Source organism: Chaetodon trifascialis, chromosome 12, assembly GCF_039877785.1.
Source record: "Chaetodon trifascialis isolate fChaTrf1 chromosome 12, fChaTrf1.hap1, whole genome shotgun sequence".
NCBI classification, from domain to species: domain Eukaryota; kingdom Metazoa; phylum Chordata; class Actinopteri; order Chaetodontiformes; family Chaetodontidae; genus Chaetodon; species Chaetodon trifascialis.
This window is the reverse complement of record NC_092067.1, coordinates 3,139,792-3,166,882: the sequence shown is the minus strand read 5'-3', so window position 1 is coordinate 3,166,882 and position 27,091 is coordinate 3,139,792. Positions and strand designations below refer to the sequence as shown.

Genomic DNA, 27,091 nt, shown 5'->3' with positions numbered 1-27,091 from the left:
TAGTTGGTTGATGAAATTATTATTTTATCAATGTACACATTGAAATTACAGGATAATGTGTTTACAATATACGGCAGGGTTTCCATTATCTGGTAATTACTGTTATTTAACCGTGACAGTCTCTACAGTCATAATGTCTGGTGAAAATAATAAATAATTACAGGCTGTTTTTCCTTGCTGCTTCTCTGATGTCCACACTCTCTCTTGTGCCTCTCCGATTTGGTTAATAAAGAGTTTATTTCAACCAAACCAGAGCTGGTGGTGATCGATGGAACAAAGACCAGATGAACCAGGAAGGTTTTGGTAAGTTTTATTTTGTTTCTTTCGAGATTTAATAAAGTGTGTTTCACAATGATAAAATTGCTCTTTCTGTAAATGGAGTCTGGTGGCCTTGGCTAAAGACTTACTCTTTGACAAAAAGGGATCCTTTCCACAATGTTTCAGACATCTTAGCACTTTTAGTGGACACACACTGATAAGTGTGCAAACGCAGCCCATTTCACAGCTGCTGGCTGCAGCGCTTTCATTCAGTACTGGACCGATTTCAAAAACTGATGTCCCCATTAGTCACTAACACAAAACATGGGAAACTAGGGTCTATAAACAGGTAATACTTGACCGGAATTTCAAATTTATTGAAGAATGTGATGATTTTTTTTAAAAAAAAATGGCTTTTAAAATTTATGGAACTTATTTTTCACACAGTTTTGAACCTAATAGATTAAATTGTGCTCAATGTTTTCTGAGTGTTTTCTTACTTTTAGGCTAGTCGACTAGTCTACATCTGAACTTCGGTTTAATCGTCAGTTAAACTGGTCATTAGGATCATCTCTAGCCTCAACAATCTATTGGTTAGGATCTAAATCAGATCTTTAGTCACGGTGCATGTGTACCTATGGGCTAAAATGATTCCATGTTTATTCCAGTGTGGCAGATGTTTAAACAGGATGAGGAGAACAGGTGAGACTCACCTTGACCTCCCAGGATTCCAGTGGATTTGACAACCATCTCCAGTCTCTTGTCCCAGGTAAATGTCCTGATATAATCTGCAGAAAAGAGGAGAGGGAAAAGAAACATAAACAGCAGAGGGAGCAGCAGAATGCTGACTGGTTATGGACAGGACATGAAGTGTATGTCATTGCTAATCATTGCTGTTAAGTTAAGATCTGGACAACAAACATTCAATCAAACACCAGCAGACAATACACACTTATGATCCTTCACTTCAGACGTCTTCTCACCTATAATGCCGACCACCAGCTGATCGGTGGTATCGTCCCGCCCCACCAGCAGGGAGTAGTCGATGATGAGGTGACTGGAGAGGAAGTAGGCGTCGCTGTGTATGGCGGCACGCAGGATGGCCTTACAGTGGGAGCGGATGTACAGCGGGTTGTCGTGGATCAACTTCAGCAGGTTCTCATCCAGCAGAACCACCTCACAGCTCTCCTTCCCCGAGTCTGTCTTCACGTTACGGTTTCTCAGCGAGCCTTTGAGGTCAAACACCTGCAGAGGAGATGTCACAGCGAAGGACGCTGAAGGACTCTCCAAGTCCTATTCACTTAAAGAGCCTCTGAGGATCAACTCAGGAGGAATAAAGGTGACTACTTTCACAAGTCAAATACATACATACAAATAAGATGCTCACACTTAAGTCTGAATGTCTGGAACAGAGAAAAGAGACTTTAAAGAGATCTAACTACAGACCTTAAATTAAGGAATGTATGTATTCAAGACTTTTCAGAACCCTCAGAGAGGCTGCACAAAAACTGCATCACAGCCCTTCAAGTATTTACCTCTTACATGTACAATATTTTCTAGCCTGCAAAGTGTTTTAGAGTTAGTCAGCTACAGTGACTGTGCAGTCCCAGTGCGCTCACAGTAAGCATTTGTATCATACTGGCACCGATACCCAAAGTGAAACCACAGCACTGTGTTGTACTGGCAGTGAGTCTTACCTGAGCCATCTTACGTCCATAGAAAAGATTCTCCATCACAAGCAGGTCCAGTTTCTTCTCTGTGTTGTTCTGGGAGTTCTTGTAGCCGATCCTGTAAACACCCAGGATCTTTGCCAGTGCAGTCGGCCGCTGTGGCACAAAATTGGTTGTTATTTACCTAAACTCAGCCAGTCAACCCCTGATAGAAACTCTTCTTTATGATGCATACTTTCTGCTGCACAGCTCCGGTGATGTAGGTGAAGTAGTGAGGTGCAAAGTCCAGGAAGGACTGCACCTCCAGTCTTGGCATCTGCTTCAGGATGAACCGGTCATCTGTCAGGATGCAGACAAAGCAAAGAGATGGTATCAACATGAGAGATGGGTGAACACATTATTGCCTTTTGCTCTAATTTGCATCAACAAAAAGGGATTCAGCATTTTGCTTGAAGGATAAATCTCATGAAAAGACCAAAACCAGCAAATCAAAACCATAAAAACCATTTTGAGTCCATCTCCCTTACACTGTGCTGCTATAGATACACAATAGAGTGCCAAATACACAGCTGACATAAGTCCCAAACAAAACATACAAATGTGATCATTTGCATGTCCTTTTTTGACAATTACTCAATTAAAAACAGTACAGAGACAATACATTTAATGTTTGACTCATCAACTTAATTAACTGCTGTAAATATCTGCTTATTCTGAATTTAATGCAGCAACACGTTTCACACAAGTTGGGACAGGAGCAACTAAAGACTGGGAAAGATGTGGAACGCTCCAAAAACACCTGTTTGGAACATTCCACAGGTAAACAGGTTCAGTGGTAACAGGTGATTGTATCATGATTGGCTATGAAAGGGGCATCGTGGAAAGGCTCAGTCGTTCACAAGCGAGGATGGAGAGACTTTATGAACACATGACTGGACAGAGGAGATTACTGCATGGGCTCAGGGACACTTGGTGAAACTGTTGTCAGTAAACACAGGTTGTTTGAGAATGACTGCTTCCTGTTTTCATTCACACAGTGAGAGTAACGTTGAGTAATATTTGTGAAAAACTGTGTCCAGCTGTTTTCGTCTTAAAGTGTATATTCATGACCTATTTTTAAAGGTTGCTCTCTTCAATAGTAACAAACGGGTTTGAGGCCACTGAAGGTGGAGAGCATGGCGAGATGGACAGCACGTTGTTGGTTTTGGCCTTTTGTGGGTTTTGTTGACGGGAAGAAAAACACTTGCCTTATCTTTGAAACTTGGGCAACACAACTGCTGGTCTTGTTGGTCAGTTATCTTTTGGAATATTCTGTGTTAAAAATTATTTTTTTGTTTGTTCTTATATCAAAATCTGTCATTTTTTTTTATCTTCCTGTAAAACGTTTACAAACAAAACCCATTATTGATGAACTGTCTTGATCTAACACCTCCATCATATAGAACCACACTGAGGTGTGTGTTTGGATGTCACATGATAAAAATGTCCATTCGAATCAGAACAATTTGATAAAATCTCTCTAAACTAAATCTCCCCCACATGTTCCACTGAGTTCAGAAATATGTCACAGTGCTGAAGCTGGAGATGCTCAAACGGCTGCTCCACTCTGACTTTGGTATGGGTTGCAGTAGTAGTAGAGACATTTATCTTGATATATCAGATACAACCTTCTGTTGCATAGAAAACAGCTCCAGATTTTCCACCACGGGCCTGCCAGTTGACACAGTGGGACAGTGAGCGGACAAAATCCTCCTCAGGGCTTTCCATGATCTCCGCCCGCATCTTATGAAACTCCTCGGCGTAGTAGATTCGACAGTAAAACTTTGCGTTGGCATCAGAGAATTCTACAAATCCAACAACAAACAAGGTCAACATTAGCACAGGTTTGATGCTTTCACTGAAGTGTTTCAAAGGGACGACACTGACCACAGGTCATTTCAGCTACATTCAAGCAATGTGACAATGCACACAATCACAACTGTGATTGAAGGCTGGAGCTCTGAGGGTGCATAAATGTCAGAGGAAGAAATACTCACGTAGCTCAATATGTGGATTCAGGGTCTGTTTCTTCTGTTTATCTGTCAAGTCTGCATCCTCTGCACAACACAGTTAGAAAAGTGAAGTATTTCACCTCAACGGTAACATCTACATGTTGAAAGTTGTTGTTGAAGAGTGGACCTGAGCACTTACTGAGCGGATCCGTCTCCATGCTGCTGCGGCTCTGCTGGGACGAGGCCGACTCACTGGGCCTGGCAGGGCTGCTCTTAGCCCGAGTCTCCCCTGCACTGAAAGGAAAAAGAAACATCATCTTTAAGTAACAGAAATGATGTCAGCTCGACGACTGGAGCTTCACTCAGAGGTCCCACCCGAGCCAAAGCATACAAAAAATGTTATTCCATTGTTGCATTTTTCTGCTAAATTACACCTAAAAACAAACTAAGAGCCACTTTCAATGTGAAACAACCTGTAAAATCTGTTGAATTACAGTTGATTTAAATGACCTGCAACATTTCTGAATTTCAGCATCAGATACCAACGGGAATCCTGCGTACCTGATGACCTGTGGAGTGTCATCCCCGCCTGCGTTTGATGCCTTGGACAGATCATCTAGCGCTGTTTTATACTTCTTGCAGCTGGACGGCAATACATGACATCATTTTTAGGCTATGGGACATTTGTAAAGTTACAGAAGTACAGAGCTGAGACAGAGAAGAGGCAGCTGTCACCTGAGAGCAAAGGCAATGATGGAGCTCGGCTCTCTTTCACACACTGCGATGGGCACCCGCTCATGCTCGTCCATCAGGTAGTGCTTGTCTGGGTCACTGTCGACACAGATCACATGACAGTCAGAGGCAAACTGTTCAAGCCTTTAATAATTGTGTGTACAGTTTACTGTACTTATTTACATCATTTTATTTCTTTATAGTATTTTGACTTCCCTTGAATTAAAAAAGGATGTTAAAAAAAACTAGCTGTAGTGTGTTTTAACCGTCTCTGATCATGACATTGTGAGAAGAGAATACAGTAAGTAGGTACAGTGAGATCTGGACCAAACGTTCAAGTGCCAATTTCAGTTTCTTCACAGTTTTCCAGTGCTATTGCTGTCACAATACAGTCAGCACTCAGAAAGAAACTACAACTGGCCTCGTCCAGAGTGAGTGCACTACTTACAAGGGGAAGGGGATGGGGTTGTAGCTGTTACCGGGCAGGAAGTTGGCCAGGATGGCTTTCATGGTGGATTTTTCCTTTACCTGGCTGTCAGTGGAGCCCAGCAAGTGTCCATCAAACACATCTGTCAACAAGCAAACAGAGAGCAGACGTCAGATAAGAGAGTCAAGTACAAGGAAAGTACAAGAGATAGTTCGTGTTTGAGTAAGTGGGAGTGTGTTTGCATGTACCTTCTGGGATGCTGAGAGAGTCCTGCTCAGTGCAGGAGGGACCAGGTGTGATCGGTTCAGCTCCAGCTTCCAATGGTGACGGCAGCATGGAGGAGCAGGCCGAAGGCAGCGTGTTGAGGTGACGGTCCTCTGCCGGTGAAAACACGACACACCATCAAACAGTCAGGATAACAGTTAGTCAGTCAGTAACAATAAACCAGGATGGGACAGGCTGTGGGACGGACAACTCACCTTTCTCACCATTCTGTACCACAGGTGAGGGGTTACGGGGGGAAGAATCCAGGGCACTCTAGAAAATGAATAAATAAATAAATAAAAATAGGTGAGATTAGCATACCGAATTAAATCTGAATGATCTCTATGGAGAAACAGGTCTGTTACAAAAGCTGGCGAAAACATATGAATACGAGCTGTTGGTTGAGTTACATTAAGTTAAGGTCACGCAGCATAACGGGTGTGTTTACAGCCACTTTAGTAACTGGGTTAGGGCTGCAACCAGCCATTACTTTATCCATTAATCTGCAGATCATTTTCAGGATGAATCAATAAATTGTATACAAATCATTTGAAAACAATATCCCACAGCCCAGTCCAAAATATTCTATTAACTACAATGCAAAAAGCAGCAAATCCTCACATTTGAGAGCCTGTCCCGTTTGGCTTGAAAATGAATCTATTATCAAAATATTAATATAGATCAGTTCTCTGTTGATTGACTAATTGTTGCAGTTCTAACCTTGGTTCCACAAACATGTACATGCAGCAGATCAGACTTATCATGACTAACAGGATTAGTGAAACTGCTGCTGCTCCAGATGTTGTTGGTGTTGGAGCATTTGGACTGACGGTGCAGTGAGAGGACAGGCCCAGCACTGAGAGAAGGCAAAGCTATTCTTTACACTCAGTGTGACTAACTGTAAATTGTTGTTCAGTGGAAACCAACTTTTTAAGATTTACAGAAAGTATTTAATGTTAGTGTCACATTTCTGGGGGCAATTCTTGCCAATATTCAGTAACTAACAGTATAAATAGGGCCAGAAGGTTTGAGGACATCAAGGCATGTGGCATGCACCAAAGACTGAATCAAACAGGATGCTGCAGTTGTATTGTATGAGTCTTAACCACTAAGGCTGTCCATTTCAGTTTCAGTCAGACCATAGTTTATTTCAAATTTGAGGATGTATCGCTCTGTGTAATTATCTCTGTCTGCCCTGCACCTCTGCACACGTCACAAGCCCATTAGAAACCTGGTTAGGCCAAACATAGCTGGGAAAAACTAATTCTTATCATACTCCATACAGAACATGACTGCAGCCACCAGGTTCCTTTGATTAGATGGCATTGAAGAAATCAGGTTACTGGACAAACCCTGAGAGTGACGTGGTTACTGAAGCGCACATGTCAAAGGTCACACAGTGAATGAAGGCACCGACCTTGCTGTCATCAGCGGTGGTCTGTCTGTGCCTGCCTGGGCTGGGAGGGACAGAAAGACGCTTCCTGCCTTTCTCCTGCTGGAACAAGTCCTGCAGCCTTGGAGGGAAAGAGGTGACAGACTAAGTACTTCAGAGATGTGTGAGAACCTGGTTGCCCCTTTTGATATATTACAAACAACAGATGAAGTCAGCAGTGATTCAGCGATCAATTTCAAGACACACCGTCTGTAACAAACTATTAATGTGGCTTTTATTTCATGACACTGAATATCCTGTTCTTCCACCAATAACATGCTTGAAACGTGGATAGTGATTCTCACCTGCCATTCCAGTACTGTAACATCTCACAAAGACTCTGTTTCTTCATCACCAGTGACTCCAGAAGGGCCTGAAGCTGCTGAGGAGAATCCAGAGCACAGGCCTGTAGACGCGCCTGCAGCTTATCGATCCAGCTCCGCAGCTCTGCCTCTTCCATCTGCACACAGAGCCCACTATGAGCTTAGAACTACCACAGTGGCCAGAGTTAACACGGACAGACACACAAGGAGGAATTACATCTTTCTGAGCGAAGAGGTCCTCCATTTTTTCCTCTCTCGTCTTACTGAAGGTGTCGGTCTTGAGGGAGGTGAGGCGGTCATCTATGGCCAAATAGACCTGAGTCACCCTGAGGAGAGAGCAGAGGAAATGATGAGGTCAGGTGATGTGCAAAGAAACCATCAAATGAAAGAAGGTGCTGTAATAATACTATTAACACAGCTTGTTACCTTCCTACCTTTAGCCCTGGGACCAGGCTCAACTACCCATGGACTGAGAGCCATAACTACAAAAGAACCCTCAATCATGGAGAGCATTTCAATCTCTTTTTAGATGAGAATCTATTGACGTCTATGTGCTGCACTTCTTTCCCTTGTATTAAATTTTGTATTTCTTCATTTCTTTTCAACACTATTAGCTTTTTGCCTGAAATTCTGTGACTCAATGACTAATCTCTATCGTCTCATTTTAGTCTCCACTTCTTGGACTATTGGTCAGACAAAATAGGACATTTAGACCAGATTGGACCCACAGAGATGAATTTAATCTAAGATAAATTATTATTACAGTTTAGCAAAAGTAGCTTAACAATGAGTAAAACCACATTTCAAATCAAGCAAGGCTCTGTTTGTGTTGCTCTGTATTCCTAGTTAGCCTCCTCATGATGGCTCAGCAGAGAAGCTCTAATTTGTCACTCTGCTGACAAATGGCAGATGGTGGAGCCTCCGGAAATAAAATCTCAGGGCCACCAGCTACAGCTGCGTTTCTTTCACTGGTGTGTGGCAGCTGGTCCAGTCTTCCCGTTCAGCTGCACAAAAGTTACCTTGTTGACAGAAATTCAGCAGCATCATGAAACTCCATTGGGTAGAGTCTGGTCCTTAATCTTATTACCAGAACTTGATCATTTTTCTCAATCCATCTCAAAGAGGCAGCAATTTTATAAGTTAAATCTCCTGAAGTGTAAATGGAAAGTCAATACTGGATTACAGAGTTTAAAGTTTTGGTTCAACAGAATTAACTGAATCTAGGTTTAGAGTAAAAACCAAACTAAGGATTAAAGAAAGGTTTAAATTAAGGCTGGGTTGCACTGACAAGGATTCATTTTGAAACTAGAGTGAATCAAGGTTTAACTTTATATTTTGCTGCACCAAACATTAAAAGTCAATGTCTCTGTGGTCTATCTTCTAGAAGTCCAGCTCATATCTTAATCCATTTTCTACCAATCAAAGTACATTAATCTCTGATGTCTTTCCCTGTGTTTGTATAAATGGATACAGACTGACGAGTCCTTTCAATGGTATTCCTTTACTTTTGAGAGAAGTCCTTCAGGTCCTGCTGCAGGTTGCTTTTAGAGGGCCCGAGGTTCCTAATGAAGATCTTAGGACGAGGAAGGCAAATCTCCAACAGTCTTACAGAAGTGTAGCTGAGACAGAGAGAGACGGAAAAACTCTGTCAAGACTGATTCAAAGATTCCATGTGCAGGACAGCTGTTTTTGGCTGTGAACATCCCAGCAGTCTCACCCACAAACCAAACACTAGGTGGACAAATGAATGGAAGATGTAAGAGCTTATATGTCCAAAACTGATGTACACGTGAACAAAAAGGTAATGATACAAAGCAGCACTACTGCATTTAGAGGAAGATTTTCTCACTATAAATAATTTATAGTTCCCCCTTTACTGTTTATTCTTTCATTCTAATTATGTCCTTTGTCTAATTCAGTGGTGAATAAAGGATAGAGGACACAGTGACAGCTGACCAACCTGAAGGAAGCCACCATCTGGTTATATGAGAAGTACTGGTGGTAGTCTTTGTGGATGGAGTGTCCACAGGGCTCTGCATTAGCCCTCCTAGTGTACTGGTGGCCATAGAAGCGAAGCTCCAGGTATTTGGCAAACGACATGGACCACGAGTCATTGGACAAAGGCACCACTGGTGTCACCTTAAAAAAGAGGCAGATCTTGAGCGTAACAGAGGGAAATCTGCTAATCTCTCTGCCAATCAGGACAAATTACCATTTTGTTTCACTTCATTTATGCAGCTAGAAGATGGAAGGTGTGGTTAGAATTAATGTAATTCATTTTTTACTATGTTGAAGTGAGTAATAGGGGCTTTTACGCCTGCAGTTCAGGTCACTTGGTGAACTGAATGAAACTATTATTTTAGTTGTCTGCTTAGTGTCCACACTGAACTTTTACAAATCAACCAAGAGGAATAAACATGAAATCATATGAATGATGTGTAACTAGTGGATTGGACAGTTTTGGGGACTGTCATCCTGTTTCATTCTTCTTTTTAGTTTCTAGTACCACTGTAGGATGGCTATGTCACACACTGTTAACGACTTACTGAAGGATACAAGCACAGCACACTGTAGTTTTAACTGCTTTGGATTGTACAATTGGTCAGGTAAAATCCTCACACTCATGCTGATCTGCATATGTGTTACCATAGTTACCATAACCATAGTTATGACTTGCATACACTGCTCATCCAGATTGCATTTCATTAGGACAGATGTAGACACAGAAATCGCAGTCCAATATGAAGTATCAAAACACATTATGTTTGGTGGATGTAATGTGGTTTGTCAATGTTAAATATCATGTAAATTATTAATGACCTGTTTGCAGATACGGCACCAGGAGTAGTTGAGAATCGTGTGCTGATAACCAGGGACAGGGGAGTCCAGCTCCTTTAATACAATCTGTACACAGCCGCTGCCATGCACAAACCGACGGATGTGGTGCACCATGGGAGTCTCACAAAACATGTTGGGGCACTGGTAAGACGGCCTGGAGAAAACATACAGTATGCATACAAACACGGACACACAGACACACAGAGTAGGAATTTGTATCTTCTTGCTGTTGAAGCTACATATTTACACATTTCAGTCATGTAATCAATCAAATGTTCAACTTCATATTCATAGATTTTTTTCTGCACACATACAAATCCATCCATCCATCCATCCATCTATCCATCCATCCATTTTCTATGCCGCTTATCCCTTTCGGGGTCGCGGGGGGGCTGGAGCCTATCTCAGCTGTCAACGGGCGGGAGGCGGGGTACACCCTGGACCGGTCGCCAGCTGATCGCAAAGCAACATATACACACAAACAACCATTCACGCTCACGCAGTCACCAATTAACCTAATGAGCATGTTTTTGGTCTGTGGGAGGAAGCCGGAGTACCCGGAGAGAACCCACGCATGCACGGGAAGAACATGCAAACTTCACACAGAAAGGCCCGACCCAGGAATCTTGTTGTGAGGCACGCGCACTACCTGCTGCGCCACCACGCAGCCCACATTTACAAATCTGATTTCAAATTGTCAACTTTCCATACACAACATCAAACCTACAATCTTGGTCCCATAGCTCCCATTTAGTCACCATGTTTCTCTAACATAATGAAGCTTATTAAAGCACTTCAGTGTCATAAAAATAAATGTATTATTGTGTCTTACCTGAAACAATATCTCTCCAAGAATACACCAAGAGAGAGGTCATTCTTGCCATAGAACTCCATTGTGACAATCCTGTTGACAACAAAGACAATGACTACAAACTCATTAAAAACAAGATATGAGATTGTTTATTGATCCACATGAACAGTTTACCATGGGCTGACGCAGGGGTTGGGCGCATTGTTGGACTGGGCTGATGAACTGCTGAAGAGCACACACAGCCTCTGATGGTTGACAGGATTCAGACAGTCCAGCTGAGGACAACAACAACAAACACAAACAGCTCAAAACTAAGATAAAAGCAGAGCCTCAAAGAGCCACTCATACTTCCCCAGCACATCACACCAAACTGAAAGCACTGCAGGAACACAGGGTACACACTTCACTCCAACTACCATCGTGTGCAGGTGAGGAGCTACACATTCCTGCCAATGGTTTGACGTTATTCCACTGAATCTACAGGTGGTGGTAATATGCCAAGAAACACAGCAATGTGCCAATAAAGGCAGGAAGATGAAGGCTACCCTCAAGTAAACACGGACGTAAGCAGTAGGTTAGGTTTCTAAATGTTCAAAAAAGCAATATTCTCAAAAGTTTTATGAGGAAGAAAATGCATTCAACATGTTGGTTTGACCTTGAGGATACACACAATGGGCTGTGATGAGAAACACAGTGTGAACATAATTCCACAGGCCACCTTTAATGAATAAATGTCTCAACATTGCTCACCTTGGGGGCCCAGCTCATATCATTCTGTTTGCTTGGCTTCTCCTCTTCACTGTCAGCCTTCACTGATAGCTTGACTGTAGCGTCCCCCGTCCTGCTCTGGCCACTGACAGGAGCTGCAGTGCTGAAGGGGTCACTGGCTTCCCTCTGCCGGATACGACCCCCCTTTGCTCTGTAGTCTGCCAGCATCTTAGCCAGACCCTGGCTGTTGCTCAGCTGCTCTACAATGCGGGTGCTGGTGAGACTGTGGGAGGGAAGGACATTGACGGGTCTTGGCTGGGGGCCACCATTGGTCTGTCCACTCACCAGGGAGGATGGGGCAGAGTCTTTAAGGAGCTGCCGCTTTCTGCGCCCGTCCAGTTCCTTAAAATCCTTGTTAAGAAGAGGAGATAGGTAGACCTATGGGACAGGGAAAACACAAGTGAGCAGGGTACAGTGACAAAATCTATGAAACACTGTCTGTGCAACATATCTGCAGAAGTATAACATGGTCTAGAGCTGCAGCGATGAGCTGAGTCATCGATCAGCTGATCATCAGAATAATAACTAGCACAATATTTATTAATCTAGTCATTTTTTGTCATTTGTTTTATCTAAAAAGCCAAAATTTACTGCTGTCATCCTCTTAAATATGAAGAGTTTCTAAATTTCTGCTTTATATCCTTGAAAACTGAATGTCATTTGGTTTTGGTCTGTTGGTCAGACAAAACAACACATTTGAAGACATCACACTTGACAAACTGGGATGAAGCTTTTTCACTGTTTTCTGACATTTTATAGACTAAACAGTTGATTAATAGAGAAAATAATCAGCATATGAATTAATAACACAATGCATTGTCACTTGTTTAGTATATGTAAATAGAACAAATGTAAGAAAAAAAACAACAAAAACAACAACAACAGAGCTAGGTACCTGTTCAGGGAAGTAATCCCTGCTGGGGCAGTGCATGCCAGCAGGTGTGAGAAGGAATGGTTTCTTAAATGTGATGAAGGGGGAAATACACAGGATGATGTCCTTAAGCTCCTGCTTGAAGACAGCCGAGATGGACTTCAGATGGTCATCAGATGAAGCCACCTGCTCAGCCACAAACATCCCAGAATCATCCTGCAGAGGGTCTCGGAACAACCTGGGAGTGAGTGTCTCTGAACCTTCCCCGTCCTCGATATCAAGTGACTCCTCCTTCACTAGACTTCCCTCGTCCACAGTCTCCCCTTCAAACCCCCTGATGAGAGTCTCTGAGCCCATCTCCTGGTCTTCTTCCATGAGGAATGGAGGAGGGACAGACAGAGATGGTGCAGGGGGACTGGGAAATGGGGAGGAGGTCATTGTCTCTGTGTTGCCACCCTTCTCCTCGCCAGAGGAGACTGATTTTGGGTTGTGTTTGTCCTGGAGAGTGTCTATATCTCCATTTTTGGATGCAGACTCAGAGAGGAGCTCTTCCTCCTCAGGCTGTCCTCCCAGTGCAGAGTCTTCAGCCACAGAAGTTTTCTCCTGGCTCTCTCCATTTGTCCCCTCCTCTCTCTTCTCTCCATCTGCCTCCTCCTCTGCAGAGACGCTATCCAGCAAACAAGGAAACGAGGAGCTTTGGGCCAGGCTGGGCGGCATGGCAAACTCGTCCATGAGGAAAGAGATCTCCAGCTGGGAGTGGTAGGCCACACACACCATCAGCATAATGATCTCCTTCACCCTGGCCAACTCGTACTCTGAAGCACCACGCAGCTTAATGGAGCATCCGAGATGAGGAGAACAGCCCTCAAAGAACATCAGAGTTTTCACTTCATCTGGAAAGACAGAGACAAAACCAGTGTTGTAATGTCACAGCAGTTTGCACTGAGAGTGGGAGTGGAGAGTGGACATGTGCTTCTTACTGTTGGCGAGTGTGAACGGCTGCATGTAGAACTTGTGGCAAGTTCCCAGACGAGGTTTGGTGAGGAGCTGGTCCATGGACATTACCAGGTCTCCCTGGGTCATACGACTCACCCTGTCCAAGACTTGCTAAATTGACAAAGAAGAAAAATTAAAAGTGATTAATAGTGGAAAAGACCACGTAATCAGGACCACTACTAAAATGTCAACTTTATCCGATGTCATGCTTCAGTTTTATGCATAATCATTCACTTTTGTTTCGGGTTTGTGTGTTCACATGCCTTAGGCTGGACTGAATCTGTGGGTTTTTGTTTGTTTTTTCGTGAATATGCGGACAAGTGTGTTATGTCTAGGTTCCTTAAATACAGAATAAAATCAAACTAAGGTGAGGCAACGATGTAGAGAGCATGACTCAAGAATATCTTGAATCATGAAACATTACCTGTTACGTTTTATGCAAAAACTGGCTAATTCAGTGGCCGATGCATGAGTTATATAGCACTCATACTATACTGACCGGTTTGACGTTGATGACCAGCGTGATGCCATGCTCGAGCAGCATGTCCTGAGCTATACGAGACACCGTCTTTTCTACTAATACCAGGTTTGGACGAACGTCAACAATGCGCTGCACATAGTTCTTCAGGAACTCTCGTTCCTGAGGGAGAGACAGGGAAATATCTTTTCTTAGTTCCAAAAAGTTTGTTTCCTGGACAATCTATTGTTACCTGTTGTTATAGTGATTTACTAACCTGTAGTACAATAGGATCAATGGAGGTAAACTTGGTCTCTTCCCTGTACAGATATTCTATGGAGCACTTCAGCAGCAGAATTTTGGGGTTCTTGATGTATGGATTCATCTGATTGCAGGTAAAACAAATATGAGGTTTACACTTACACTTAACATGCAGGTACAAATATTAAACACATTATCGCTGATTTCAAAAAAGCAAAGAATGGGGAAATATTTAAGGACGCAATAAAGAACAGCAGGATCCACATCATGGAGTTTTCTAACTTGAAACACCATGTATGAATATTTGCATCAGACAGAAATCATAAAATGTCGGATCTTTGTTGGACAGAAAAACGTGATCCTACCTTCTTGTGGGCGATGCTCTTGGTGCATATGAAGCCATTTACCACTGTTGAGTCAAACTTTCTTCCTCCAGAAATCTGAAGCACAAATGGAGATTCAGTTAATACGTACTTCTGAAACCACCTGAAGCAGACAGTCTAGTTCAATGAATGTATATAATTACCAAACAGTAACATATGGCTACAGTTCTGATCTCATGCAATGGTGTCTGACCTTCTTGATGTGGACCAGCTGGCGGATGTCCATGTCATCATCGCAGTTGCGAACATCAGGCCGTACTGTCTGGACCACCTGTCGAACCACAGGGACGATAATATCCCTCCAGGACAGAGACAGAGACTCGCTGTAGAGCAGTTGCTGCAGCAGCGCCATCATGTGGCTGTGGTTGGCCGAGCTGAATGGGGAGGCAGAGCAGCAGATGATTAAAAAAGAAGAAACTTTGGTGTACTTCAATGAATCATCCCCATCCCGAACTTTCACTAAAACAATCTCTCATTTTTGTTTTGTGTGCTGCTCTGTAGTGACCACATGCTAATCAAAGTGCAACGCACTTAACAAGACAATAATCAACTTGAATGAGAGGCATTTCACACTTTGCTTCATCCTATCTCCATAAGCATCAATTAAATGCGTTCTTCTAAATGAAGATAACCGCTGAAACAATCAGTTTACAAATCACTCAATGAACAGAAAATGAATCAACAACAAATCTGATAATCAGTTATTTGCTTAAATAATTTGTCAAGCAAAACAGCAAATGTCTTATGGTTCAATGAGAATGGTTCAATGAAAGGAGAGGATCACTACTTGGAATCCTACAGGACTGCTACTATTGTGTATAATTACACTGGACACAAATAGTGGAATTATCTCCACTCACAGCAGCCTCTCCATGGCTTTCTTCTCTCCGTTCTCCTCTCTGAGCTGGTCCAGAGAGCTATGATGCCAACCCAGCGGAGTAAACATCATCTCTTTAGCTTTCTCCTCCACGCGCCGGTTGAACAGAGACTCTGCAGGCACATCAAGTTAGGAAAAGGAGCTGGTTTGCTAAGCTGCAAGTCACGAAATTCAGTATGTTATCTGATTAAATCAATAACGAAGTGCAGAGCTCCTACCCTTGATAAAGGCATCACTTATGATGATGTTCTGTCCTCCATCCTCAGACAAAAGAAATTCAGCTAAAAGAGGAGAGAAAGGACAATTTTGGATCATGGATTACAGCACCTTCAGTAGAAACCACAACTGCAAACAGCTACAGCAAATATGGCAGGTCAAAGCTGAACCAGGAAAACCGTCTGGAAACTGGAATGAATATTTACAACAGAAAGTTTGGATCAAAATTGTACTGTTCTATTGTCTGACTGCTTCTGTTTGTTGCCTTGTTGAACCTATTTTCAATTATTTTGTCTCTACAATTAATTTGATGATTACAAAGTATGGGATCAATGATTGTAGCTACAGAAATAAAACCTACTCATAGAAAAGTGTAGTTCTCCTTTAAAGAATCTACTCTGTTGATCTGTGTCCAAAATTGCATCAGCCCACGTAGGGTCATACTTTTTAGAGGCACAGTAACCAACTCACACAATCGCTTAACTGAATGAAAACAAGTGTTCACAGCTAAGCTGACATATTCAGAGGACAGATTGCGTGTGGTGATATTTACATTTCTGCTCAGTGGCAGGAGGCACATGTGGATACTTGGACTGTTTCTTGATGTGGAAATTCACATTGTTTTGTTCCATGTTAAGGTTGATGGAGGCAGCTGAGTCACTGTCCACTACTGACTGGAAACTGCTGACAGATATTCTCTTGCTGGGCCCGGCTGAATCTGGACAGAGAGACAGGTCAGAGAGCTGCAACTGAGATTTGAATTCATACATGCCAAACCAAAGTCACCTGGACACAGCTTGTGCAAATAGCATGATCCAAGTCAACAAGACATGGCTACAGGTCTAACAAAAGGCTTTTACCAAAGCATGACACATGTGATACATACTGGGCGTGGTGTACTCTGTCTCATCTGCCAGCTGTTCTGTGTCGCTGTCATCAAACTTGATGTCCTTGAACCAGGACGGCTCTGAATGTCCCTCCAGAGAGTTAACACTATCACTGTCTGGAGACGGTGTTTCTGAGAACTCTGTACTCTAGACACCAGACACAGAGAATGTCACCTTCAGCACATTTCTCTTGACTGAAATACTCTGTTGAAGCTGCCTGAGATATGTCCTCTAGGGTTATCAGAAGGCCCTGCTGAATCAATCATTATCAACACGTGGTGTGTCAAAGAATGTTGTAGCAAATGAAGAAAACAATATGGAGAGCATCATTTGGTGACTAGAAATGTCTCTTTTCCAATGTTTGTGGTGTTGGTGGTGTCTCTCATGGGTTGTTACCTGGAGGGGTCGGTAGAGAGCATACTCATCTCTGAATAGCTGGTCATGGTGAGTGACACAGTCCAGCCAGCGCCCGTCCACCAATGCCTGGCCTATGGCGATAGCCTGGGCCCTGCAACGCAGACACATCAGAATGGAGCAACCATCGTTTGCATAGGTAAGTGCCATTGGCCAGCTCAAGGCAATTTCCTGGTGATTAATATGTGTGAATAAGAAATTGTACTTCCTTAGTTATGTTACAGCAGTGGTTCGATTCTCTGAGAATTATACTTATTTGTTTTTTTGCCAATACGTGGGTGAGGGAATCAATACCACTTTCACATCTGTATGCTCAATATGAAGCTAAAACCTGCAACTCATTAGCATCAATTAGCATTACTAATTAGCTCATCTGATTTAAGCTCCAACTATGATATATTTAATAGACTAGTATGAAAGTGATATCAATCAGTTGGCAAGAAACAACTGTATTTCCCAAAATACTGAACCATTCCTTTAAGTATTCCTTCTTAAGACCATAACCAAGCCATAGTATAGAAAAGAACACACTGGTCCAATGAAGTGCTACCTGGTGGAGATGGTGCCATTCCTTAGCAGCCAGTTGACAAGCTCTTTTCCCACAATGCAGTTGGGGTAGGTCCTCAGCCAGTATCTGTGGTCTTGGAACTCCATGCCTGTGCTGTTGTGGCAGATTTTCTTCCACAAGTCCTTCAGCTGGGAGGAGTCCTGCAGAATGTATGGTATGTCAGCATGCTATAATCAGTGATGTTTGATAATGGTAATGTTCATGTTTGTTCCTCTTTTAAGACTGTATTCTAGTTAATTCTGTATGTCTATCACTACGAGCAACCCCTTTCGCATTGTCACAATGTTTTCACATAGTCATGCCATACATTGTTATAAAAATATCAATTATAGCCACTTTAAACAAGATGATAAAATCAGTGTCAGGGAAAGAATAAAGCAGCCACCAGTAGGATCTTCCTCTCCTCCTCACTGTGGTCCAGCTTGGTGCCACTTTTGGTGCCTGACATGGCTCGGCTGGTTGGTGGGCTGACGGAGCTGTCGTAGGAAGGCACCATGGAGGATCCAGAGCGGTCCAGCGACAGGTTGGTCACACTGGCAGACCTGTGGTAGAGACAAAAAGGGGCCATTCACACTGCTGCTCAGCACAAATGTTCTGAATCAAGCTGGAACGCAATCTAATTTAAGGGTAAACCCAAAGCAGTAACTGACCTCTTCCTCGCAGGTGATTTGCTTATGTCTTCTTGTAGCGTTGTCAGTCTGGAACTGAGGCCACTGCTCTGAGTTTCCTGGTGAATCATACTAATGAACACACACACAAACTTAGATTTATATTCTTTCTGAGGTTATCTTTACACTTGCTCTGCTCAGTCAAACTTATGACCAGTGAATTTGAGCATGCAGAAGACAATTTTTTCTATAGACCTAGAGCATTGGCTAGTACTTACAGAAAGCTAAAGCTCAGACAGGTGTGAAAAATGAATAAAACAGACAGCAAGACTCACTTCTTTCTCATCCCAATAGGAGTTTTTCTACGCCAGGAGAGAGAGAGGAAACAGATTTTTTTGAGGCAGGTAGAGAAAATAAGCAGAGAGCACACCAATTCCAAATAGCAGCAGCAAAACAAGCATGTAGTTATAAAAGGCATGCATTGTTGGGCGGTCTTTTGACACAGACGTCCTTGAACATCTATATATCAATTTGCCTGTTGTGTGCATGGTTAATGAAATCTCCCAAAAAAGGCCATCAATAATCAGATAAAAAGTAACTTCACGTGGAAGACAAACAGTCATGCTTTACTAAAACTGTTCTTCCTAAAATAGATGCTCCTTCCGATCTTCTTTCAAGTTATTCATTAGTGGTCGACTGATTAATTGGGCTGATATCTGGCATTTTGACATAATTGGTATTGATCAAGGCCTGCGCTCACACGGCCTGCAGACACACCTGCAGGCAGCTTTGTCCATGTGGCTGCTGTGGAAGCATGCTAACATTCCCTCTTTCTGCATTCCACAGGCAGACAGTGTAACAGTAGCAAGTACTCAATCATCTTAACTAGCGCTTAACTAGGGCTTGAAAAACTACTGCATGGGCACCCCCAGCCCACACTCTTACTCCTGATGTACTGGGGTCATAAAATATTTATCAGATTTGTGATGTGGGATGCTTGTGGGGCAGTAAACCTTTTGTTGTTGGTAAGCCTGTGGTCTTTGTTATGCATATTACATAACATAAACATATAGTGATTGATTTTATAGTTACAAAATACCCATTAGTTACAGTCGGTTGCATTTGCTAATGGGGTAGAGACGGCCTTGATTCAACAATAAGCTAACATTAGCAGGGGTCCAAACTAGCATTAATGGTATTTTCCAACAATGCTTTAGGAATGCTTTATGCTTTATGTGTCTCATTTGTTATTACTGTTTAATTGTTGGGGTTTTTTTCAGATGCAAAACCACAAACAAAGAACATGATATTGGCAGTATATTGCATATTGGCCGTCAGCCACCCTGCTCATTAAATATCAGCACTGGCCACTGAAAAATCCATATTGGTCAAACACTACTACTGATTATTAGAGTCATTATTTCACACTGCATTGCTGGCCTGTCAGATCACATGCTACAAAGCTGACCCAGTGAGTCTGTTTTCTTTACGACTTACTTTATGAGTCCTACTTCAAGGTTGTTGCTGACATAAAGATACTTCCTCTTGATGACAAAGGTCATAAAGAGTCAGGTCCTACTCAAAGCTAACTGATATAGATATATATATTTAACATGCTATAATACTGCCCTGCAATCGGCTGGCGACCGGTTCAGGGTGTACCCCGCCTCTCGCCCATTGTAGCTGGGATAGGCTCCAGCCCCCCGCAACCCCGAAAGGGATAGGCGGTATAGATAATGGATGGATGGATGGATGCTATAATACTGTGAGACACTGTTTCATGAGTCTTGACCATGCACAGCTTACAGTACATACAAAGAACACACAGACTTGTGTTTCAGGGAAGCAGAAAATAAAGACAGAAAAAGAGGAAGCATAGATGGAGGAGTTTGGGGGAAAAATGGCAGTTTCAATCATGAGCTATGCCACGGCATGTTCTAATAGCAGATAACAAACACGTGCAACAGCAAACAAGGTATGAAATACAAAGTCAAGATTTTGGTTGTAGGTACACAGACAGCTTTGGCATAAAGGTTATATTTGTGGCAAGCATGACAGGAGGCGGTACAGATTTAACATTACCATATTCAACAATCAGTCTGATTCAGAGTCAAACTCAATCGGAATATGTTACAGACATGAACTTGTTTCTTTCTGGGTAGATAAACTGATCAAAGATAAAAATCAGCCAAGACACACACACGTAGATTTAATCACATTAATTTTAATTTAATCTCATTTTGATTTTTATCTTTCTTGACAAAATACTGAATTTTCATCTTTAAGTGTTGTGTTACTTTTGTGTGTGTGTGTGTGTGTGTGTGTGTGTGTGTGTGTGTGTGTGTGTGTTTGTGTGTTTTTTCACCTCTGCCAGGTCAAGTCTTCCTCGAGGAAGATGTTCCTGCTGGCTTTACGCCCCCCCACAGGTGTCCGAGGCTCGCTGGGCTCCAACACACACACAGAGCAGGGAGAGTCAGACAAGGCGCTCAGGTCCTCTCCGATGGAGCCTGAGTCAGCTGAGTGAGCGTAGCTCAGTGCTAGCTTACGGCAGTACGTACAGGCCCGCAGGTCTCCTAGGGTCAGAAATAGACAAACAAAAACAGTGTGAGGGAACAAAAAAAGGTACTGAAGTTAAAGGTAATTTTTAACTGTTTTTCACTGCACAATTAAACAAATCAGACCACGTCAGGATACATTCATGACTAGCTAATCTTGACTGTGTCACTTACCCGTGTAGCCCATGAACTTTCCGGGAATTTCCTGGTTGCAGCAGCGGCTGCAGAAGATCTGGCCACATAGTCGGCAGTGGTGGCGGCGGCGGAAGGTTGTGAACTTCTCATTGCAGTCGTAACACTCTTTACACTGGCTATCTGGCATCCAGTACTGCTTCAGATCGCTGTCCTGAAAGAGGACAACAACCACAGCACGCTGCTTTTAGCCATAACAGAGGTACTGAATGGGTTCAGCTTATGGCAAAGCTTTCAAAGTGCCATGGCTCAAAATATATCTATTTAAAACACTCACAGCGCTGTCAATACATATACATTTAAGCCATGGCAAGATGACATGTATAAATAAATGGAGAAAATGTCTGTAAAGAGTAGGACAAAAATGTTAGATTGGATGTACCTGGCTCTTTCCCTCCATTATTTCTTTCAGCCTCTTCAGGGCAGTGCGAAGCTGCACAGCTGTGCGAGGATCATGATTGCTTAGAGGGGTATCTGATTTCCTGCTGCCATCTAAAATCACGTAAAACACACACACACAAACACACAGGGCACAACTGAACAAAATACCAGAAAATTCACATGCCTTTAAAAATCCAACCTGCTGCATTGTCAAATATGTCTTTTTAAAAAATATATTGACTGGAAAGTGACAATATATGGGTTCCTCCTCCTCATATTACATTTAAACATGGCACTTAAGTGACAAACATTTGACAATGCACTTCAACATCTTTTGAATAACTCCCTTAAAAGTTGCAAATGTGTATAACAAAACACATGACGCGATCAATAAAAGAACCGGGCAAGAAACAAAAACATGTTGAATAGAAATGTTAGCTTTAAAATCATTCATGACAAACATCATTCCAATTATTAGCACCCGAGTGGCAAACATTAGGGCAAACCAAAGACTAAGAGAAAGCGCTTCACTGAAAATGCAAATGTCAAACACACGCATGCACTCAGACACACAAAACAGTTTGTGTAAGGCCATTCTTTCAGACCCAATTGTTACAGTCAAGCTAAAAGCATCTTTAGTAAAACCACACAGTGCAGAAGACCCCTCACCTGGCCAATCCACTGGAATCAGAAAAGACATGAGAACGGATGTTACAGCCTGTACGTACATTCATCTTTGTTACGTTTTAACAACAAATACTTTTCAACCCTGAACATCATATTTAGTTTGTTTTCAAGTCTGTCTCAAAAGGTTGCTGCTTTTTTTTGTAGATTCCTCTGAAAAGTAAAATATAAAATGCAAACACAACAAACATTTTCCTGTCTGTTCCCTTAAAAGAGCAAGATTGATAAACACCAACACTGAGACATTTCTCCTTCAAAACAGACAAATCATTTTAGAACTAACCCTGGAAGAAAACACTACAACACTCTCTCACTATCTCTCCATACTTGTTTCTGTAAGAGCTATTGAACACTGAACTTTAGGATAAAGTGCTTGAATAAACTCTTCTCTTGTGTCCTACTGTGTAATTCTACAACTGGTCAATCATGTAAAAAAACAACATTCTTTCTGAGTTTCAACAGTGTGCACATCAGTGATGAAGCTGAATTCAAAAGCTTTAAGAGCACGTTAGGGAACTGAAGGTTATGTAAGATGAGGTCTACTGTGTTACCAGTGGTCTCTGATTGGTTTAGTCATTGCAGGACAGAGGACTTAGAATCATCTAACAGAGTATCACATTACAGATAATGCAATCAACAAATGCGTCAGGGAAAGGACAGTAAATTACTGGGTTTCACAAACTCAAGTTTAATGCCAGGCAAGATAAAATAAATGTCCTACCAGATGTATTTAATCCCAGTATATAAATTTGTACAACTGTATGTAAACAGCAACATTTTGAAGAGCTCTAAACTAAAATTAAGATGTTAATCATTTAATCACAATGAAGATATGAAGAGACTCTGACTTCACGTATACATATGTACATTTAAGGGTACTTTAAGAGCTGCAAATTATATGCAGGGCTGACAAAACTCTACTTTTGGAGAAAACCTTACCCCAACAGCTAAAAAACATTGTTGAAGGCTGAAAAACATGCAATAAGAGTTTCTTGGAAAGAACATCCATCACAAGCCTGTTTCCCACTGTAGATGACTTTTCTATCTGATTAAACACACACAAGCCTCAAAGCATAGCATAGTGACATCAGTAGCCTGTATGTGTGTGTGTGTGTGTGTGTGTGTGTGTGTGTGTATGTGTGTGTGTGTGTGAGTTACCAGAGGCAGTGGAGGTGCGTCGGAGGTGGTCTGGGTGCTGTTTCCGGTTCGTCCTCGAACCATAGAGAGAATGGGAAGGACTGGAGGACCAGCTCCTCCTCTCTGACTGAGGAGAAGGGGATGGCACATCTGGCTTCTCTGAAGCTGCTGAGGAAGGACGTCCCTCCTCTTCACACACACACACACACACACACACACAAAAGTAACACAACACTTAAAGATGAAAATTCAGTATTTTGTCAAGAAAGATAAAAATCAAAATGAGATTAAATTAAAATTAATGTGATTAAATCTACGTGTGTGTGTGTATATATATATATATTTTAATCTTTTCAAAAAAGTTTTACTACTACTACAAAACAAACAAACAAAAAAACATGTAAAATAGACGAACTGATAAAAAATAGATACAGGTTAGTGGCAGCCCAAATGATTTAATAAAAATAGAAGTTAAAAACAAAAATAATGTCTTTTTGACACGTTTCCTGTTTCTGTCTATTCTAATATAATCAAAATAAAGTGCAGAGCTCCTCTTGTCATCTGATCTGTATGAAATGTCAGTGTGAGGCCCATGCTACCGTAGGCAGGGGAGGAGTGTTGTTCAGACTGCAGGCCTGCAGGACAGGGGGTGGGACTACAAACATGTGAGTCATGTGGTTCACTGATTCCTGGCACTGGTCCAGGTAGGCAATTTCTATCACATGACCTCACGAGACTATGGCTAACTGCCCTGACATCTGTAAACTGCTGCAAAATACGACTCAGGCCAGTTTTTAAAATACTGTTTTGTGCATGTGTTTTGCCCTCTGGATTTATGATGCTTTGTTTACAGCACTAAGTAAAATGGCATGATAGACCACAAAATAATGATTTGACGTTTCTGAACAGCTCTTATATCAGTGAGCTGTAACATAACAAGCTTAACAAATGCAGTACTGCACACAACTTGGTTCAGTTTAAAGGTCGTTCATAGCCACTTTTCACTTACTTTGCAGCATCAGAAATTAAGGTAAAAAAAGTCTGTTGCAGTTTTTTTGTTTTTTGTGTGTGTATGTGGAGTTTATGATATATTACCTCCTCTCTGTTCATTTTTCATTCAAATTAAGTCGAACATGGTAACAAAGCACTGTTAACCCCTGAAAACCCAAACCCTCAGGGGCATTTTGTGTAAAACTTCTAAGAAATGGTACAAAAATTTGACTAGTGATAAAAAAAAAAAAATCTTTGCAAAAAGCCAGATTCAGCTTATGAAGAATGATGATGAAGATGCTAAGAAGTAACTTAAGCATGTTTCTTGAACTGCCTGTATATGTTGTAAGGTGAGGACTACAGTTATGTTTATGCAAAATGCTCATCCTTAAGTACTGAATCTGCCAAAGTGAGCCTGCAGAGGTCTTAAAACAATGAAATGAGTTATTATAATCATTCCTCCTGTCCACACTGAAGAAGATCCTGTTCTAAAGCAATTTCAATGCAGTGATGAGTGACAAATGTATAGTCCTTGTTCTGTGCAAAAAATATATTCTAAATTTCAGCTGAAGCTAATATGAACATAACAGAACTAATGAAACTAATGAAAATAATGAACATAAAGTGTTATCAGTTGCAAAATAATTGCTTTAGGAAGAGATGTCCTCTTATTACTTCTTGGTATACAGTCAGGACAGAACTATGTAGTTCTCAGAATCGAGATTGAGACACTTCAGACCATGATTTCAGTCTTGAGTGGCATTACACATACCAACCCTGGTCAACCACTAATTTTGGCAACTACTGACATAGAACCTGTTGTTTCACTTGGTTTAACAGTATCAGAGATTCTCAAACTGAGGCACACCTCTCCTGGAGAGTTGAAGGGGATGTGTGGAGAGAGCGACATGAGGCAAAGGTGCTGCATAAAACTGCGTGAAACTGAGTTCTCAGGGTCATAACTCAGCCAGATCTTACCACACAGACATGATACATGTGTTTTTACATTCAGTGTGACTTACACTTCAAGATTATAAAATAAATGTCTTGCCTGAGAATCATCATATTTTTAGTTTTCTTCAGTATCAAAGTACAGAAATAATAGTTGCAATAGTTGTCTGTACATTAATTGGTCCATTACAAAAAGGAACTGCTAACACGTAAATCAGTATTCTTTTAATGCTGCCTATTTGCCAGACTGTAAACAAAAAAGGCTAAAAGCCCAGAGCTAACTGACTGACTCCTGCACTCATATTAAAGGAACTGCAGTTGCAGTAGTCTTGAGTTTGTCTTATGGGGGGCCGACAGTGTCAGACTTTGAAGACCCTTGGACTATGTAGTACATTATCTACACATCACTTTCATACACACAGTACAAAAGTGACACAAAGAAAAACAAAACATTGTTATTTCATTTTTAATAATATAACTCAATCTACATGCTTGTGTGGGTGTGGGTCTCGAACCTTTGTTGTTGAAACGAAACAGGTTGACAAATGAGCTGTATGCAGAGCGGAGGGGAGGCTCATCCTGCTCCGGAGTCAGTGGTTTGAAGTGGGTCAGGTGGGAGGGGCTGGTGGGGGAGATGACAGGTGGCTCAGTGCTCCAGTCTGTTGAGGATGAAGACGAGGACTTGTCATCAGCAGCCATGTCACTGCTAGTCCTGCTACAGAGGCAAAAAAATATCTTAAGCATGTGTAACTGATCAGCTGTTCATGTTGTAAGGACAACAATCAAATTGTGACAGCTGTTCTCGTAGACCAGCATCAGTCAGTGGTCAGCTCCTTGAACAGACGACCAGGATGACTACATGACTTTGCAATAAAATCAGTTATGGTAATAAGCACCATCAGCAACTACTACAACAACTCAATTTCAAATGATCCTCATGAAGTTTCTTATATCTACTCTGCTCTATACATAGAAACTACACACTGCCATCATGTTTGGTTCCAGCTGTTGTTGGTTTCCAGTAACTGACATCTCATTCCTTGATGCTGCTAATTGTCCACTTTAAAATTACTTGTTCTGTCATTTATTGAAAGGCAATCACAAAACTACAACTATGATCAGGTATATCAAAATCAATGCAGTCAAAAACACTGACCAAAGCACTCAGCTATCTAGTACCCATGTAGACAGCTGACAGTATATTAGGTTAAAGATAAGCCAGATGCAACCTAACCATATTCCTATTTACCTTTCTATGCTGGCATTAAAACTACATGTACAACACTGTATACACAAATCATTCCAACCAATGTGGAATTTGACAATAAATATATAGTGGTTTCAAACCAGCTGCAAATCAGGGAAATGTCCTTAAAGGAAATACAACTGCAGCACTAGTGATTTAACAGAAACACGGACATTTAAGCCTTTTAAGTTCACTCAGGAACACGTGACAGTCATCACTGGAGTAACCCCATAAAAACAAAATGACAATGAACAGCAATAATCATGTGATAAAATATCATACCACAACTTATAATGAGGAAGTCAAGATTTCTGTGCAACTTGTTAAACGACTTTACATATTTCTAATAATAAAAACTTTTTTAAAACATCACATGATAGGAGAGATCTGCCTGATTCTGGTTCTTGTAAGCAGAAAGGAAACTCATTAGTCTTTTTTTATGTGTGTGATTTTGAGATTTCTGTTTTCTCTCAACAGGAAACAGATTTTAATTAGTCAGCAAAAAAAAGTTAGGACATTAAAAAAAATAAATAAATAAAAAAAAAATCCACACACTGACTATATAAATATATATAAAACCGGATCCGTCAGTGGATTGCCTGACGCATCAAGTGGAACTCGGGAGATGAACGTGTGATTGGTTAGTTACAGTCGTCTGATAACGATATCCTGTTATCCCACAGCCGTTACTCACATCTACAATTCTGGTTAATTTACTAACCGTGTATAAAGCAGGAAGTACACCCCTTCAAATCTCCTCTAGACTCACGCGTTGAAGAAAGCCAACGTTACAGACTATGAGTTTAAAACGCATGCATTTTCAAATAATGTCTGAAGGAAATAGCAGAAGTAGCAGCATCAAATTCTCCACCTCATCATGTGATCATAACAGGCCGTAGCATG

At 41.6% G+C, this 27,091-nt stretch overlaps 1 protein-coding gene across 3 annotated transcripts in view; it reads right to left on the bottom strand.

The window, feature by feature from the left end:
* pikfyve (phosphoinositide kinase, FYVE finger containing) overlaps positions 1-27,091 on the bottom strand; it is a 29,741-nt gene that overhangs the window by 1,986 nt on the left and 664 nt on the right. Inside the window, exons 1-42 of one of the 3 annotated variants that reach the window (XM_070975648.1) lie at positions 26,910-26,980; positions 25,458-25,657; positions 23,023-23,190; positions 21,182-21,291; positions 20,782-20,953; positions 20,418-20,625; positions 18,388-18,414; positions 18,095-18,184; positions 17,830-17,986; positions 17,427-17,584; positions 16,859-16,970; positions 16,462-16,609; positions 16,129-16,293; positions 15,578-15,640; positions 15,343-15,472; positions 14,676-14,856; positions 14,465-14,539; positions 14,116-14,223; positions 13,881-14,021; positions 13,366-13,492; positions 12,410-13,278; positions 11,497-11,892; positions 10,921-11,021; positions 10,768-10,839; positions 9,918-10,089; positions 9,058-9,236; positions 8,603-8,716; positions 7,315-7,423; positions 7,080-7,234; positions 6,760-6,856; positions 5,558-5,615; positions 5,327-5,455; positions 5,100-5,220; positions 4,655-4,750; positions 4,481-4,561; positions 4,119-4,213; positions 3,965-4,024; positions 3,596-3,772; positions 2,164-2,267; positions 1,956-2,084; positions 1,242-1,503; positions 972-1,046 (exon numbers count right to left, since the gene is read on the bottom strand). In XM_070975648.1, the coding sequence (XP_070831749.1) occupies positions 972-1,046; positions 1,242-1,503; positions 1,956-2,084; positions 2,164-2,267; positions 3,596-3,772; positions 3,965-4,024; positions 4,119-4,213; positions 4,481-4,561; positions 4,655-4,750; positions 5,100-5,220; positions 5,327-5,455; positions 5,558-5,615; positions 6,760-6,856; positions 7,080-7,234; positions 7,315-7,423; positions 8,603-8,716; positions 9,058-9,236; positions 9,918-10,089; positions 10,768-10,839; positions 10,921-11,021; positions 11,497-11,892; positions 12,410-13,278; positions 13,366-13,492; positions 13,881-14,021; positions 14,116-14,223; positions 14,465-14,539; positions 14,676-14,856; positions 15,343-15,472; positions 15,578-15,640; positions 16,129-16,293; positions 16,462-16,609; positions 16,859-16,970; positions 17,427-17,584; positions 17,830-17,986; positions 18,095-18,184; positions 18,388-18,414; positions 20,418-20,625; positions 20,782-20,953; positions 21,182-21,291; positions 23,023-23,190; positions 25,458-25,641 (6,175 nt within the window). In that variant the 5' untranslated portion in view covers positions 25,642-25,657; positions 26,910-26,980. Of the gene's footprint in view, positions 1-971; positions 1,047-1,241; positions 1,504-1,955; positions 2,085-2,163; positions 2,268-3,595; positions 3,773-3,964; positions 4,025-4,118; positions 4,214-4,480; positions 4,562-4,654; positions 4,751-5,099; positions 5,221-5,326; positions 5,456-5,557; positions 5,616-6,759; positions 6,857-7,079; positions 7,235-7,314; positions 7,424-8,602; positions 8,717-9,057; positions 9,237-9,917; positions 10,090-10,767; positions 10,840-10,920; positions 11,022-11,496; positions 11,893-12,409; positions 13,279-13,365; positions 13,493-13,880; positions 14,022-14,115; positions 14,224-14,464; positions 14,540-14,675; positions 14,857-15,342; positions 15,473-15,577; positions 15,641-16,128; positions 16,294-16,461; positions 16,610-16,858; positions 16,971-17,426; positions 17,585-17,829; positions 17,987-18,094; positions 18,185-18,387; positions 18,415-20,417; positions 20,626-20,781; positions 20,954-21,181; positions 21,292-23,022; positions 23,191-25,457; positions 25,658-26,909; positions 26,981-27,091 lie in introns of those variants that run through there. The other 2 variants (XM_070975646.1, XM_070975649.1) reach the window with 2 other exon arrangements.